The sequence below is a fragment of the Mesoplodon mirus genome (assembly GCF_964341445.2).
Source record: "Mesoplodon mirus genome assembly, chromosome: 6".
Taxonomy (NCBI): Eukaryota; Metazoa; Chordata; class Mammalia; order Artiodactyla; family Ziphiidae; genus Mesoplodon; species Mesoplodon mirus.
The window spans coordinates 77,993,029-78,009,244 of record NC_138982.1 but is presented as its reverse complement, the minus strand read 5'-3'; the positions used below and the strand labels follow the sequence as shown (position 1 = coordinate 78,009,244).

The following is a 16,216-nucleotide window of genomic DNA, read 5'->3' as shown; positions in this document are numbered from 1 at the left end:
TTAGATGTGGTAAAATAGTGTAATTCTGAATAATTTTTCCCCTATTCTTCTTTTTTTTTAAATTTATTTATTTTTGGCTGCGTTGGGTCTTCATTGCTGTGCGCAGGCTTTCTCTAGCTGTGGTGAGCAGGGGCTACTCTTTGTTGCGGAGCACGGGCTCTAGGCACATGGCTTCAATAACTGTGGCACGTGAGCTCACTAGTTGTGGCTCGTGGGCTCTAGAGCGCAAGCTCAGTAGTTGTGGTGCATGGGATTAGTTGCGCTGTGGCATATGGGATCTTCCCGGACCAGGGCTCAAACCCGTGTCCTCTGCATTGGCAGGCGGATTCTTAACCACTGCGCCACCAGGGAAGTCCTCCCCTAGTCTTCTAACTTTCAAATTTTTAGACATATAAACAGCTCTTATAATGAAAAATTTAATAAATGCAATGATATGCTCACAAAAAATTAATTTAATAAATCTGTCCATGTACAATTCAAGTAATTTCAAATGGATTATCACTAGAGCTCTTACCGAGCAACAGGAAGCACATTGGAACCTGTATACATCATGATAAAGAAAAATACTCCACTAAGATAAAGTCGAGGTAACTGTGGGTTATCTTGCATAATACGGTATAACAAAACTGCAACCTTCTCAACAAGGATAGGGTCAAAGGTCAGCAGTAGCTAAAAAAAAAAAGAAATAAAATGTCTGGTTATTGGGCTGTAAAAAACTTGCAACATCACCATTCATCTTAGGTTTATGCATTTCATGTGCTGGGGTTACAGTTTCTCGTAAGTAGTGTAACAAAATAAAAATCAGACTCAGTATGCTTGTCTAACAGGTTCTAAACAGATTTGAAAAATATTTTATAGCATTTAATGCAGAGATAGTAAAATATTAATAAAGAATTGATCAAAACTTATTCATAAAAAGTGCAAACATGCCTGAAGCTGCTTTGTCATGATTATAGATAAAATTATTTCCTGTGCAGGAATCTTCCTGAATGGACTTCTCTGTTAATGACAAAAGAAGAAAAAAAAAAGTAGCTACCCTTTGGGTTAGTTTCAGATCAGTTGATTTAAAATGAAGCATCCTCTGAAGACTATCTGAGAACTCAAAGGAGCTGAACAGAGAACAGCTTCCAGTGAAACACCACTAAAAATGAGATCTACAAGTGCAGGTACAAGGCAAGAGGGTAACCAAATACCAGTAGTGCCACTACCAGAAAGAACCGAGAGATGTGGTTTACAGAAATCTGAGCTAGCAATACTGAAGGGACTATCTGGGATCACTGGAATGAATCTGGGCTAATAGAAAACAAAGCACACAGTATTGCTATGATCAAACACCTGATAAGATAAAACTTACTAAATTTCTTTAATAAAAGTAGCATTTCCATTTCCTATAAACACTTACTTCTGAAGAATTCCCAATTTGGAGTCAAATGCTACCAGTAAAAAATTACAATAACAAGAATAAGTACTAGCTCAGATTAGGGGTCAAAGTTCTAGATTCAGTGTATGAGACTGAAGAGCCATATGTCTTTTAAGTAAGTAATTTAAATTTCTCTGTTTTTGGTGTCTTACCTATTCAACAAGGTATTTAGATTATACATAGTAAAACAGTACTATGATATACTTTACAAAAAAAACCTGAGATATAATAACACAGGATTTTCCCTAGTGTTAATGGTGTTTGTGTTTAAGATTCAACATCACTCTAACAAAAATACGGGAATTAACAGGCAACAACCCAGAATATTTGAAATTGTGACTATATCAGAAAACCTAGGACATTCATTCACTGTATCTTAGATGACTCCAAAAATTCTGGAGCTGTATCAGATGGTAAAACTGGTGATTGCTCTTACAGTCAAATGATGTACAGAAATCTGTACCAAGCAATGTAGATAGATAATGTTCCTAAAAACCGCTACAACTGCCTAACTGTGCTTAGCAAGAATAAGGCCTCCCAGAATATAGAAAATTAAGTGAAAACAAAAACAGCTTCTAAGAAATGTTTTTTTGAACTCAGTACAAAAAAATATGGGAGGCATATACTGTTAAAAGCAGTTAGGTTTATCAATAAATTTCTTCAATCATCCTACTTGTTCAGTTACTATTAAAAATTTTTGTTAATTAAAATAGATCTTCCCCCCAAAGTTTCATGTTACACTGACCACATCTCTTAAAATCTGTTTTTCAGTCAATCCTCCCTGGCCTGAAATTCAACCCTGCTTGCATTTACTTCTTTCCTTTCAGTTTCATAAGTCTTGGGAAAATGTTTGGGAGAGACAGATTTTCTAGGCATGGTCCTTTCTCTACAGGAGAGAGGCCGGGATAGAAAACAAATTCCTCTCCTTGTACCACCTCACATATGCAGCTGCAGACACACATAGGCCAGGGTGGTAGTGGCCTTCATTTAAGCCTCTGAAAAGAAATGCCCACAACAGAAAAGCACACAAATGTTGAAATGCTGGTATGCTTCAATAACAGAAGTAGGGGAAAATTCTTTTAAAAGTTGATAAGGCACTGTCATATTCAGAAGCCTTTTTCATTACCAGTGACTTTCACTATTGATGAATGTAAAAATATACTGAGTAACTCTCCTCTCCCTTTTCACACCAATGTACAACTGAGAGATACAAATGGCACAAGTTACTGACATATTTTAAGGCCACACCATGTGTGGTTAATATAAAAAAATTAGATTTGACAGAATAATCTATAGACAGGAGAGAAACAGTGACCTGACATCTCTGCGACCTGACTTAGGGCTCATCTGGAGTTTACGTAGCTTAATTCCCAAAGAGCAGAATAACAATAAGAAAGAAAGAAAAGATACTTAGTATATCCTACATAATTTCAACTCAATGCTTTGGATTAGTTATTATCCATGAAAACATATAACTGAGAAGACTCAAATACTCTGAGGCAAGCTGACAAGACTGCTGTAACTATTTCTTAAGATATAACCCACCATGTCCACATCTGTGGGATGCTGGTGTGCTTCCCAGTACCCCTAACACCATCAACATGCACCACAAACTGTCACCTTTCAGTTATTGCAATGTTGTGATTTTTAAGAACAGATAATAAATAAAACCTTTTGAGAATAATTCTGGAGCCTGGAAGCTTCCCATGTCTAGGCTCTTGGATACACAACCTCCACAGTATATTCAGAATATCAACTCAATTAGGAGTAAGTGAGGTGAGTATAATTCAGGCTTTTTGAAAATGGAACAGACTACAATAAGACAAAGACTGGGGTTCACAATAAAGTTAAATAAGGGAAAATGATTCTTAAAATATTGTTCCTAGTTTATAACATAAAAGTAACTTACCTGAATAATATGGGGAAGGCAAGCATTGTCTGACAGCAGCCTTTTCACTCTAGGTAAAGGTCGAATGATGGCATTATCTTGATCCCTAGAAAAACATTTTTTTATGGTCAACATTTAATATATCTATTAAAATTTTTATGTTCAGAGCATATGACATTCTACTAGGCATGAAGCATGTTACCTTACATTTTTGTTAATGAAGACTAAGCTCTCATACAGCTGGAAACATGATTAGGTATTTTGGTTTAAATCTATTTGGCTGCTTAATATGACTTCATTTCCTTCCATAAGATTTCCTTGAAAAACAGTACCCTAGAACAGCCAGAGACTCTTATTTATTATTTAAACTTGGTGTTTTCCAACACACTGTCAGTGGATATTCCCCCCAAAGGGCATATCAAACTTTTTCAATAAATGTAAACCTTAATTTAACTACTCTCAGTATTTTCCAAGTGTAGCCTCAATTTTAGTGCTACATTACTTCTAAATACTAACTGTATGTTTTTAAGCCTGATCTGAATTTTAAAGAGAACTGGAACTATAAAAGCCTCAAATGCTATAAAATTAACAATTACTCATTAAATTCCATCACAAAGTATCTTTACTATAGTAAAACAAGATGATATATATGCAAATTTTGATTGAAAAGTCTGAAAGATTGAAAAGTTCCACGCAAGGGTTATAATTATGACTATCACTGGATTACAAAGTCTCACCTTCACTAGTCAAGCAGGGCACAATGTGGGCCTAGACTCATGTTCTTAAACCAGGAGAGGCTAACCTGACAGATCAGGAGCAGGCACTAGGCACTCACCACTGGTCTATGAACTACAGAGTGTTCACTTCAAAACTTTCATACCTGATTCAATGAATATGACAGTTGTTACTGTTGCTAGAGAGCTGCTAGTAAGCCTCAATTTTGTAACATTATTTGAAGTTTCCCAGAGAAAGTTGCTTTTTAGTTTACTTTATCAATAAAATTTGCAAATTATTTCTTTATATCTTGTTTCAAAAAGCTCCAAAATCCAAAGCAGCATTCCCCCAAAGCCACAAATAGAAAACCTTTGCTCTAAGTCACTAGAACAATCCCATGCCTTAGCAAGCACCCATACAAATGGGGAGAACAAGATGTTTTAGAGTCCTTGTTAACCACGGAAATGTTCAATTACATTTTACCTGCTTGGAAAATATCCACACATTGTGATCAACATGTTCAATATAAGGGTAGCAAGGTCAGTTTCATTTAGTACAGCCTGCCCACTGGCTAACAGACACCACTTAAGCTGGGGTATTGCCTGAAGTGGTCGCCATCCATCCATGCCTTGAGCCCAGCATCTGGTTTTTGCATTTAACATTCCTTTGGTCCACAATTCTTGCATCTAAATGAATGGAAGGCATCATTATTACAAGCAGACCAAACAAAATGAAAAGGTACACTACTTGAAATGAAAAGGTACAAACTACACATGCAAATTCACTATTAGAAAACAAAAGACTTCTGCTGACAGGCCTTCAGGAACTCAAATTTGGCTGCTAATATTAGAAAATAACCATTTAGTTGGCCAAACTGCAGAGCATAAGGAACACTGAAAAGAATAAACACCATAGGTAAAGTATAAAGCAACCAAATTATATATAAGTGGAAGGCTGGTCTTCTATAAAACTATCTTTGACTAACTTCCGACTGAGCCTGGGAAGCCAAGTTGGCAGGACCAAACATCAACAGATGTTAATTAAGATGGAAATTGCCCTTGGAGTGTATAGGCAATTTTCAATGAATTTAAGACTGTATATTAAAACTTACTTGTTCATACCATAAAGAAGCATTATAGCTTAACATAATTATTATACAAAAGTCATTAAAAACCTGAGCGCTACTTCCATAACTTTTTATTTTTAATTTTTTAAAGTAATTATTTTTAATTGAAGTATAGTTGTTTATAATGCGTTAATTTCTGCTATACAGCAAAGTGATTCAGTTATACATGTATACATTCTTTTTATATTCTTTTCCATTATGGTTTATCCCAGAATATTGAATATAGTTCCCTGTGCTATACAGTAGGACCTTGTTTATCCATTCTACATATACTAGTTTGCATCTGATAACCCGAAACTCCCACTCCATCCCTCCCCTCACTCCCCCTCCCCCGTGGCAATTACAAGTCTGTTCTCTATGTCTGTGAATCTGTTTCTGTTTCATAAATAAGTTCATTTATATCATATTTTAGATTCCACATATAAGTGATATCATATGGTATCTTTCTCTTTCTGACTTACTTCACTTAGTATGATAATCTCTAGTTGCATCCATGTTGCTGCAAATGGCATTATTTTGTTCTTTTTTATGGCTGAGTTATATTCCATTGTATATATGTACCACATCTACTTTATCCATTCAACTGTCGGTGGACATTTAGGTTGCTTCCATGTCTTGGCTATTGTGAATAGTGCTGCTATAAACATAGGGGTGCACATATCTATTTGAATTATAGTTTTGTCTGGATATATGCCAGGAGTGGGATTGCTGGATCATATGGCAACTCTGTTTTTACTTTTTTGAGGAACCTCCACACTGTTTTCCACAGTGGCTGTACCAGCTTACATTCCCACCAACAGTGCAGGAGTGTTCCCTTTTCTCCACACCCTCTCTAGTAAATGTTATTTGTAGACTTTTTAATGATGGCCATTCTGACTGGTATGAGGTGGTACCTCATTGCAGTTTTGATTTGTATTTCTCTAATAATTAACAGTGTCATAACAACAGCTTTTAAACAGTAAGATTTGAAGACATGATTTTGTGTGTATGTGTGTCTAGAAATATAAGTCATCTCGTCCTTTATGTGGAAATAGAATGGCAGAGTCCTTGGAGCTGATGACAGTAAATCAAATCATAGATTTAAAATATTCCACGTCTCTATATGTGCTATCAGGAGAACATAAAAAATGGCTAAGACTTCCATGAAAAGTTTCTCTCAAACACATACCTCATGAAATCCATATGGGCCACTCCTTTCTTTGTCTGCATTGCCAAAGTACCATTCCTTTTCACTCTCTCTTTTCATATCTGGAGCAGCTTCGATTACATTGCTCTAAGTTTTAAAAAGATTTAGTTATTTTTCAAGGCGGAAATCTAAGGGGGCATATGTCATAAAAGTTACACAGTACTAATTTCTTGAGTTTATATTTCTTTAGAAATCCATCTAAAATTTTAAGTGACCTGATTTTAAGAGTTAAGGATTAGATGCCTAAACTAATAGTCCAAAAATGCTACTTCCTTATTATGCATTTGAAGTAAACAGTTTCCTAAATTCACTTGGCAATCTAAGCTAAACTCAAAGACATCTATATTCCAGATGGTCATTAATAAATTCTCAGGACACTAAAATTTTAGTAGCAAAGAATACTGCAAATAGCTACATAATCAAACATATACCATTAACCAAAACCACAATGCTCAAAAATACTAAAGTTCTTTTGAAAGAAAAAAATTCACTTCAATTAAAAGTTTCAATAAATACCTGAGATCAAAGAGTCAAAATGCTAACAGGAAAGTTTTTAGTGCTTTTAAACACTTACTTTCAATTTACTACCCTCATGACAGGTAATTCTTATAATTTCATATATCAATGTTTATAAGAATCTAGGATAGAATTTTTATGTACTTAGTATATTTTATTAAAACATGATTTTAAATACCCTCATTACCATCAGCTTTCAGTTAGATTCATATAGAGAGCTATAGGAATGTGGTTAAAAGCATAGACTTCTGAGTTCTAACTCTGGCTCTGTCCTTTATTAGGTGACCCTGGACAACATATTTAGTCTCTCTGTTCCTCACTTTCCTCATCTGTAAAATGGGAGGGCTGTTGTTGGGTTTAAAGAGTTAATATATTATGTGTACCAGAACAGTACCTGGTACACTAATACGATACAAGCATTATGATTACTATTATTTGTACCTGATAATAGAATACGCCATGTCCTAATTGTCAAATAGCACTTTTGTACACAATTCTGCCCAAACATGACACATCTCCTCAAACAAGGAGATTAAACAAAAATTTAACATTAACACCAAAAATAACACCAATGAGCCAAGTATAGATCCATTCTATAAGTTAGGTATCAGAAGAGGCCTTTAGGTAGAGACCTGCAGCTCTGTCCTCTTACTGGCTGGTTTCAATAAAGCCTCCAGATTCCTCAAGGCAAAGTATACTCTCAGTGGATGTCAATGCTGAATGTTCTAGTTACATAACTGATGGATTCAGTTTAAATCCTAAAGGACATATTGCCTCAAAATAAGTCACATTAGAGATGCAGTTACTTTAAAAGACAAAAGAGACATCAGAAAAATAAAACTGGATTATCATTGTTCATTTTGGTTATTTCACTTTTTGTGTGTGTGACTTAATCTCCCAGGCATTAGTACTATCATAGTTATTAGAGAAGTAGATTCATGGCCAGACACCCTGACATATTTTCAGATTTGCATGATTCTTTTGATCCTAAATTTGTACTCAAAGAATGTTAAACTTATAAAATCTAGATAAGCATACATACTTGCAGTGGTACTGTAGCTCGGTTTACATGGAGGTGTGCAAGGGTAAGCAAGTCCACAAGGATTCTAATTCCATTTGAATCCATGAGGTCCTTAACATTTTTCTGGAAGACAGAAACATGTTTACATAATTTAAAATCTTTCTCTCCAACAGATATTACTACCTAAAAGGCTCTCAAAGAAGAGAATATTTGGAACCTCTGGAAAAACTGGCACATAACTGGTATTACTCAGTATTTTCAGGATTTTGTGTTCAAGGAAGCATAAATTTAGATAAAAATTAAAAAGGCAAAACTATATTACAGAGAGATCATATAAATAATTTTTACTTGGGCTTCCCTGGTGGTGCAGTGGTTAAGAATCTGCCTGCCAATGCAGGGGATACGGGTTCAAGCCCTGTCCGGGAAGATCCCACATGCTGCGGAGCAACTAAGCCCATGCGCCATAACTACTGAGCCTGCGCTCTAGAGCCCGTGAGCCACAGCTACTGAGCCCACGTGCCACAACTACTGAAGCCCGCACGCCTATAGCCCATGCTCCCCAACAAGGGAAGCCACCACAATGAGAAGCCCGCACACTGCAACGAAGAGTAGCCCCTGCTCGCCACAAATAGAGAAAGCCCATGCGCAGCAATGAAGACCCAATGCAGCCGAAAATTAATTAATTAATTTAAAAAAGAATAAAAAGAATTTTTACTTAAATATATTCTGAGCAAAACAAAATAAAATAAAAATAAACAAATTAAAGCCTGGCGGGAATAACACCCAGGATAAACTCTCTGGTTCTACAATTATCCTGCATTTTTCCAATGTCTTTTTGTTAATAAATATTCTGTACTCAGAAATAGAATCCAGTACATTAAAAAACTTTTTAAAGTTCCAGTTTGTTTTTGTAAGCAAGATAAAAACTGGTAATTTCTTAGAAGTTTGTAAGAGATTATAATTTAAATTAAATTTTCCTAGGGCTTACTCATTTTATTTCATTTAAAAACATCTGCATTATTCACTAAAAGTGAGAATAAAATTAACCAATCAGTGTTGGTTTCCAAAATGAATATTTGGCAAAAACTTTTCCCTTCAAGAGTTGAGAGCAAAAGGAGAAGACAAGAACCATGTCTTGATAATTAAGTCAAACTGTAATCATTTATCTTTGTTACATACATGTGACTTAACTTGGAAATAATAGCATATTTATGCAAAATACTGTACCTTATTAAGGATCAACTTGTTAAGGAAGAGGATCAACCTATCTCGTTCAAGTTTATCTGTGCACTATTGAAATAAATGAGAATTTAGTCAGAAGTAAATAGAAACAGAAATTAAGACATTACCATCACTGGACAAAATCAACCAACAGCCAAAAAGAAATAAAAGTCATCTTGTAAACAAAGAAAATCAGAGAAAACTGTCAATTATTGCAATTCCTCCATGTCTTACATTCTCTGCAATTTTATAAACCTTATTTAATTTCCCTAGAAAGGCAGATATTTTAAGTCACAAACAGATTAATACATAGCTTTAAGAATGTACATAAAAATTGAAGTAAATGAAAGAAATGGCCCAAATGATACTCCCAAGTAAAAATTCTGAAGAATTGATAAGTGATGTTTCACATAAATCACATCATCATGAACACAAGAAGGAAAAAATGTAACTGCCTAAAATACAAATGCTATGCCACAAGTACTCAGTTCACTGAAGTAAGAGTGCATTAGAATTCAATAGTGAAATCTGTTGTAACAGCAAAAAATAAGGGTTTTCATCTGGTTATTTCCTGGGTGTGTTTTGTAAACTTATTCAGAACCAGTTTTCTAATCCACAAAGCATGACTGACAGTTAAGGCAATTATAGCAAGCACTGATGACCATTTTAAAAATTGGTGAAATGATTCTGTCAGTTCACTGAAATTTAAATTGTTAAACGTAAGAGGAATGTAAACACAAATGAAAGAATAAAGTGTATACAGGTAAGGAACACTCAAATTTGAGCTGCATAATGGATGAAATGATCTGTTTGTTCTTCTCCCACCTTGCTGAAATGTTAAATGACAAACTTTATTAAATTAAAAAAAAACCAACCCCCTCCCCAAAACTGTGCTAACTCAAGGTTCCCTTTCTTTATCATTGTAGTCCTAAAAGGTTTTATTTTCACACTTTGAAGTTTAGTGTGCTAGCATCATTTAAGATTTTTCCAAAAGTCCATTGCAAAAGAACATTCAACTCTAAAAGTCACTATTTCTTTTACACAGCTGTCCAGCTCATCCATACTTAAATTAAAGATTGGCAAATAGGTTGCTAAAGATGTTCAAAAGCAGCAACTGAAAAAAATAAACCAACATGGACAAACGCTAACCCATTAGTCATTTTCCTGTTCATCTAACTTTTATTTAAAGAAGTATAAAGTAAATTACAGAAAAACTCATGTAGAAAGTTGTGGCAGCAATGTGATCAAATAGAACTTAAATTTAGCTTTGAAAATTTAACATATACTCCAATGACACTATCAAGTAGCAGTTATTTTTTAATGATATCCTTACCCTCTCTAACATTCCAATGATATATCTTGTATCTGTAAAAGGTCCTATTTCTTCATGACATCTGCCATAAACAATAGCAAGGGCTTGTAAACATAAACACTTCATATTTACTTTTGGGGTGAGCAGGAAACGATGATAAAGCTCATTGAAAAATTCATACCTAGATTAAAAAAAAAAGTTCACAATAGAATTAGCCATGAAACTACCAGTAAAAACAAACATAACAAGATATGAAGAGTAGCTTACGATCTCTTAATTGATCCACTGTCTTCATTCTCATCTTCCTCCAACAGTAATCTCAGGTAATAATCGCCTATTTTGATTTCCTCTGCCAAGCACTCATATTTAACCTTTATTAATAAAAGCAAATTACATTATTTTAGTTTACAATACTTTTTTGGGCAATTTTCACATAATCACTTCTTAAATTCTTTCTGTTCAGTTTTTTTCTTTTCTTGATGAGACAGCCTTTAACAAAAAAATTTGTCATTTCTTAAAATATCTGGTAATTCATTAGTTAAATGTCAAGAGTCAGAATTACACACTAATTTTATGAATGTAAAACTTGCTGATAAAAACTGCCACAAGACTATATGGTGTCCATGAAGACTTAAGGGAAGAAAACACTAAAAACACCATTAAAGGATAACGTGCTTCCTTCCCTTCTCGGCTGGCTACAATCAAGCAAGAAGTAGATGATCCCACACTACACACAGTTTGCCAAACTCACACAAGGCACTTCAGGTCTTCCCTGATCTCCCAACACATCAACTACATTTTGTGGTACATTTTTATACAGTATTCATTCTCTGTATGCACAATTACTCCAGGTTACACACTGGAAGTGATATGTGAGGGAGTAGCCCCTGATTGGGAACTGGGGTTTGTCTCAAGCAAAGATTTTGCAAGCAGCTGTAAAAAGGAATTTCTTGACTAGATTATCAAAACTCTTTTTCCAAAGCCTAAAACAGCTGTTTTCTAAAAATATAAACTATACAAAATCAAATATATATGTATATCCATTTCATTTTTTTCCTATAAATTCTGAGTTTTAATTTGTTCAACTCCATTTATTAAGAATATAAGGTATGTGCCATGCACTGTTCTAATCATCAGGGATATAGCATTAAGCAAACATAAAAGGTTCTGTCCTTACAGACGTAGCAGATAAAAAAGTAAAATATATATGATAGTTGGATGACAGTAAGTGCTATGGAGTAAAATAAAGCGAGGAGGGGGGAAAGAGAGAGAGAGAAAGAGAGAGAGTGTAAGTGTGTGTGTATGAAGAGGGCTATTTTTTAAACAGGGTGGCCAGGTGTGTGTGTGTGTGTATGTGGAGGGCTATTTTTTAAACAGGGTGGCCAGGTGTGTGTGTGTGTGTGTGTGTGGAGGGCTATTTTTTAAACAGGGTGGCCGGGGTGTGTGTGTGAGTGTGTGTGTGTAGAGGGCTGTATTTTTAAACAGGCTGGCCAGGTTGTGTGTTTGTGTGTGTAGAGGGCTATATTTTTAAGCAGAGTGGCCAGGTGTGTGTGTGTGTGTGTGTTTGTGTGTGTGTGTGTGTGTGTGTGTGTGTGTGTGAGAGAGAGAGAGAGAGAGAGAAGAGGGCTATATTTTTAAACAGGGTGGCCAGGGAAGGCCCACTCAGATGACAACCTTCGGGAAAAGACCTGAAGAAAATGAGGCTCTCTGTAGAAAAGAGTATTTTAGGCAGAGGGAACGTCAAGTAGAAAGACCTTGAATTAAGAACGTGAATTTGGTGTTTTCAGGGAAGCCAGTGTGGCCACAGGCAATGGTGAGAATATCAGGAGATGAGATCAAAGAAACAATGGTTGGATTTAGGGGGTACAGATCTTGTCTTGTAAGTTATTTTAAAGACCCAGGCTTGGGCTTCCCTGGTGGCGCAGTGGTTGAGAATCTGCCTGCTAATGCAGGGGACACGGGTTCGAGCCGTGGGCTGGGAGGATCCAACATGCCGCGGAGCAACTAGGCCCGTGAGCCACAACTACTGAGCCTGCGCGTCTGGAGCCTGTGCTCCGCAACAACAGAGGCTGCGATAGTGAGAGGCCCGCGCACTGCGATGAAGAGTGGCCCCCACTTGCCACAACTAGAGAAAGCCCTCGCACAGAAACGAAGACCCAACACAGCAAAAATAAATAAATAAATAAATAAACTCCTACCCCCAACATCTTCTTTAAAAAAAAAAAAAAAAAAAAAAAAGACCCAGGCTTTTTACTAAGTGGGTTGGGAAGCAATAAGAGCACCAGAGAGGGCTTGGAGCAGAGAAGTGACAAGATCTACTTACATTATAACAAGATCACACTGCTACTATGTTGATAACAGATTACAGAAAGGCAATGGTGGAAGCAGGGAAACTGCTACAATCCCATAGAGAGAAGAGGGCTGGGTTCTGGGTAAATTTTGAAGGTTCACTGAATAGGACTTGCTGACAAACTGAATTTGGGGCATAAGAAAAAAAGATGATGTCAAAGGTTTTGACTAGAAAATAAGGAGTAGCCATTATCTAAGGTCAGAAAGACTGCAAGTGAAGTAGGTTTGAGGGACGAACCAGAGCAGAGTTTCACAGCTAAGTTCTAGAAGCTTATTAGATATCCAATTTATAGGATAAAAGTATGAAGTCTAGGAAAGAAAGTCTAAGCAGGAGATAAAAATCTTGAAGCCATCAGCAAATAAAAAACATTTAAGCCATGAGAATGGATGAGATCACTGAGGCAATAAATATAAATGAAAAGAAGCCCAAGAACTGGTCCTTCGGGGCCAACCAGCATTTAGCAGTTGGGGCAATAAGGAAAAATGAGCAAAGGAGGAGGAACGGACAGTGAAGGAGAAAATCCCAGAGAATACAGACTCCCAAAACCAAAGTAAAGAAAGTTTTCACAAAGAGGTGGGAATGAGCAAAAACAAATCATTAACACGTTTAAGAAATGCAGTTGGGTTCAACAGCAAAGCCGGCAGGGTCACAAACATGCTCAAATTTACACCTATACCTATAATAAAAATTTACACACACACACAAGATTATCTACCACCAACATGTTTCTTGTTCTTACTTTGTCATTCTTCACATCAGTATTTTAATTAAGCAGCAAAAAAATGGCCACATTCAGAATCAAATTACCACAAAAAGTCTATTAAACAAGCTACAAGAAATAAGAACAGGCTATGTTTCAATAAAGAATTTAAAGGGGAAAAAAAGCAAGGAACAGATCTAGAATGCATAGGATCAAATTTATTGACTCCTACATGATTTTCACATACAAAGCTGAGGTACTAGACAAAATTAATTTTTCATTTGTCTCAGGCAAAGTGAAAGTTTTCCAATATTTCCTTCATAAAATTATGAGTGAAAGGTAAAGATATATGTCAAACACCTACAAATTAAAAAAAAAAGAAAAACTCCAAAACTAATACATGCTTCAAAAAAACCTACTATACTACGAAAATTAAAATTTACCTCAAATTCATGGTGGTTCCAGGAGATCACATTAGCACTACCAAGCTCTCTATCAATATTAAATGCTCTCATTTCAGATTCAAGACAATCTCTCAATTCTTCTCGTGTTTTGAAATTCCAAATTAAGTTTGACCTGGCATGGTCCTGACCAAACCTAGATATACGTGTAATCAGAAAATAGTGGGAAGCAATAAACAGCTTTAAAAATCTATAAATCTCCCCTACTACAACTTATAATAAGCAACAAAACAGTGGAATTAATAAACTTTAGCAAGCGTAAAGAAAGAAAATAAAATCTACTGTGTAAAGTAAGTATAGTAAAAGGTTAATGGTAGAATTTTAGTCACAGGTATACAGGTGCTCACTGTAAAATTCTTTCACCTTTTCTGTATGTTTAAAAGTTTTCATTATAAAATGCTGGGGGAGAAAATGAAGCCAAACTATAAGACAAATCCGTGTGGATTTTAAAACAAGGAACTGATATTTCAATTTTAATACTTATTGCTAATATAAATTCCAGTCAGAAAAGAATTATAAACAGATATCAAATTACAGGTTGGGGGTAAGAATTTCTGGATAATTGAGTATGAAATGTGTGGGATGAGCAACATTCTAGGTTAGAACCTTACAAACTACCCAAGAAAAAATACTGCTAAACTGTCAAGCTCTGATTGATATTTTCAAAATACCTTCCTTTTATTCATGAAATTATTTAACTATCATAATAAATTTGAATTCAAGTCTGAACTGGGGTGGGTGGGCTTTATACCCATTCACTTTCAAACTGCAATCCTCCTAAAAAGTCTGATGCCAGAATTCCAAGGGAATTCTAGGGAGGACAACACAAGAGGAAGAAAACCAAGGCATATTCTTAAGGCTGTATTATATACATACTACACTTTTAAAGTACTGTGGGAAGTTCCCAAAGCACATATTTTCCCTTATTAACCAAGGTATAATCAATAGGTCAGCTTCCAGACTGAGTATTGTGAGTTATCTCAAAAAAGTTTTTGCAAACTCTCCAACATGTTCCAAAGTCCTTCTGTGTGTGTATGACTGTGTGTGTGGGGAGGGTGTTGAGGTGGAGGGTGCTGGGGAGGTGGTGAGAGCAGTAGATGGGGAGGAGGGGTTACCATATTAGGCTGGAAAAGTATATGAGGTCAGCTAACTTGGATACCCATTTCCCACAAGTCTCCTTATGGTTTCATCATCCAACTCTTTAAAGACTCTATTTCCAACAAGGCTGAAAGACATTATAATACAGTTATTTCTAATCATGATAAAGTGTTTTAAAGTAACCATCTCTAAGCCTTAATAAAATGCTAAATGTACCTTTGGCTCGTCAGACTACCAACACTCTATAAAAGGTCTTAATTTTATGAAAGCATCACTAATCATACCAGCCTTAACAGTTATAATTCTTGACCCTGAGAGCATAAAAATACCTGTGGCATAAAGCACTAGATTCAGGCAAAAACAAAAAAACAACCGTCCAAAAATTAAATTTGGCAATACCAAATTTAATTAGTTGGAAAAGAGGCCTAAAGTTTACCTGTAATAGAAGAGATCCCAGTTTGCTTCTATTTTTATTCTCTGTCTTCTCTTTCGAAGAACTACTGGCTTTTGATTTATATTCTGGAAAAGAAAAAAACTTCATAGTGCTCAATCTGGAGCTACCAAATAAGCTCAGTCAGAATATCATCACTTTGTAAGTGATGAGAAACATTTCCTTCATCAAATTTTGGCAGAGACAAAATTAATGAAACAAAATCTATAAAATATGAATACAGAATATTAGATTATATCACAATATAATACTTTGCCAGCATATGTTTCTACAGTGTAGCTGAAATATTTTCCATGTAGCCTAAAGTTATTGTTTCAAATCCAAATTTTGTTAAAGTTTACAGTGATGACTAATAAGATTTGTAACAGTCAAAAACAGGTGACTTATTTTAAACATTTACATGCAGTTAATACAAAAATCATGGCAAAACAATAAACACAAAAGATTATAGGTTATTAAATTGCTACCAAAGCCAAGAGGAGCAAGTGTAAATTGAAATAGCTAATGGACAAGAAATAAGTATCTACATTCAGACACATGTGAAGTGAGACTTTAATTTACTAGACAAAGAATATCAAAGACAACTCCACATGCAGGCAGTTTAATGCATTTCACACATGTAGCAGGGACTTAAACTCACCATATTGTTTCTGTCCTGAATTTAATTGTAAAAAAGGAAAAAAAAATTTAAATGAAATAAAAATAAGAGAGTGAGCCTACATCTGCTATGCTATCTCTATTATACAAATTCC

The 16,216-nt window shown here is 35.4% G+C and overlaps 1 protein-coding gene across 1 annotated transcript in view; it reads right to left on the bottom strand.

Moving 5' to 3' along the window:
• Positions 1–16,216, bottom strand: part of DNAJC13 (DnaJ heat shock protein family (Hsp40) member C13) — a 123,160-nt gene that overhangs the window by 53,821 nt on the left and 53,123 nt on the right. The window contains exons 21-30 of the mRNA XM_082624232.1: positions 15,450–15,532; positions 13,898–14,051; positions 10,672–10,775; positions 10,426–10,585; positions 9,099–9,161; positions 7,893–7,994; positions 6,317–6,421; positions 4,506–4,708; positions 3,330–3,414; positions 515–669 (exon numbers count right to left, since the gene is read on the bottom strand). Coding sequence (XP_082480358.1) covers positions 515–669; positions 3,330–3,414; positions 4,506–4,708; positions 6,317–6,421; positions 7,893–7,994; positions 9,099–9,161; positions 10,426–10,585; positions 10,672–10,775; positions 13,898–14,051; positions 15,450–15,532 — 1,214 coding nt within the window. The remainder of the gene's footprint in view (positions 1–514; positions 670–3,329; positions 3,415–4,505; positions 4,709–6,316; positions 6,422–7,892; positions 7,995–9,098; positions 9,162–10,425; positions 10,586–10,671; positions 10,776–13,897; positions 14,052–15,449; positions 15,533–16,216) is intronic.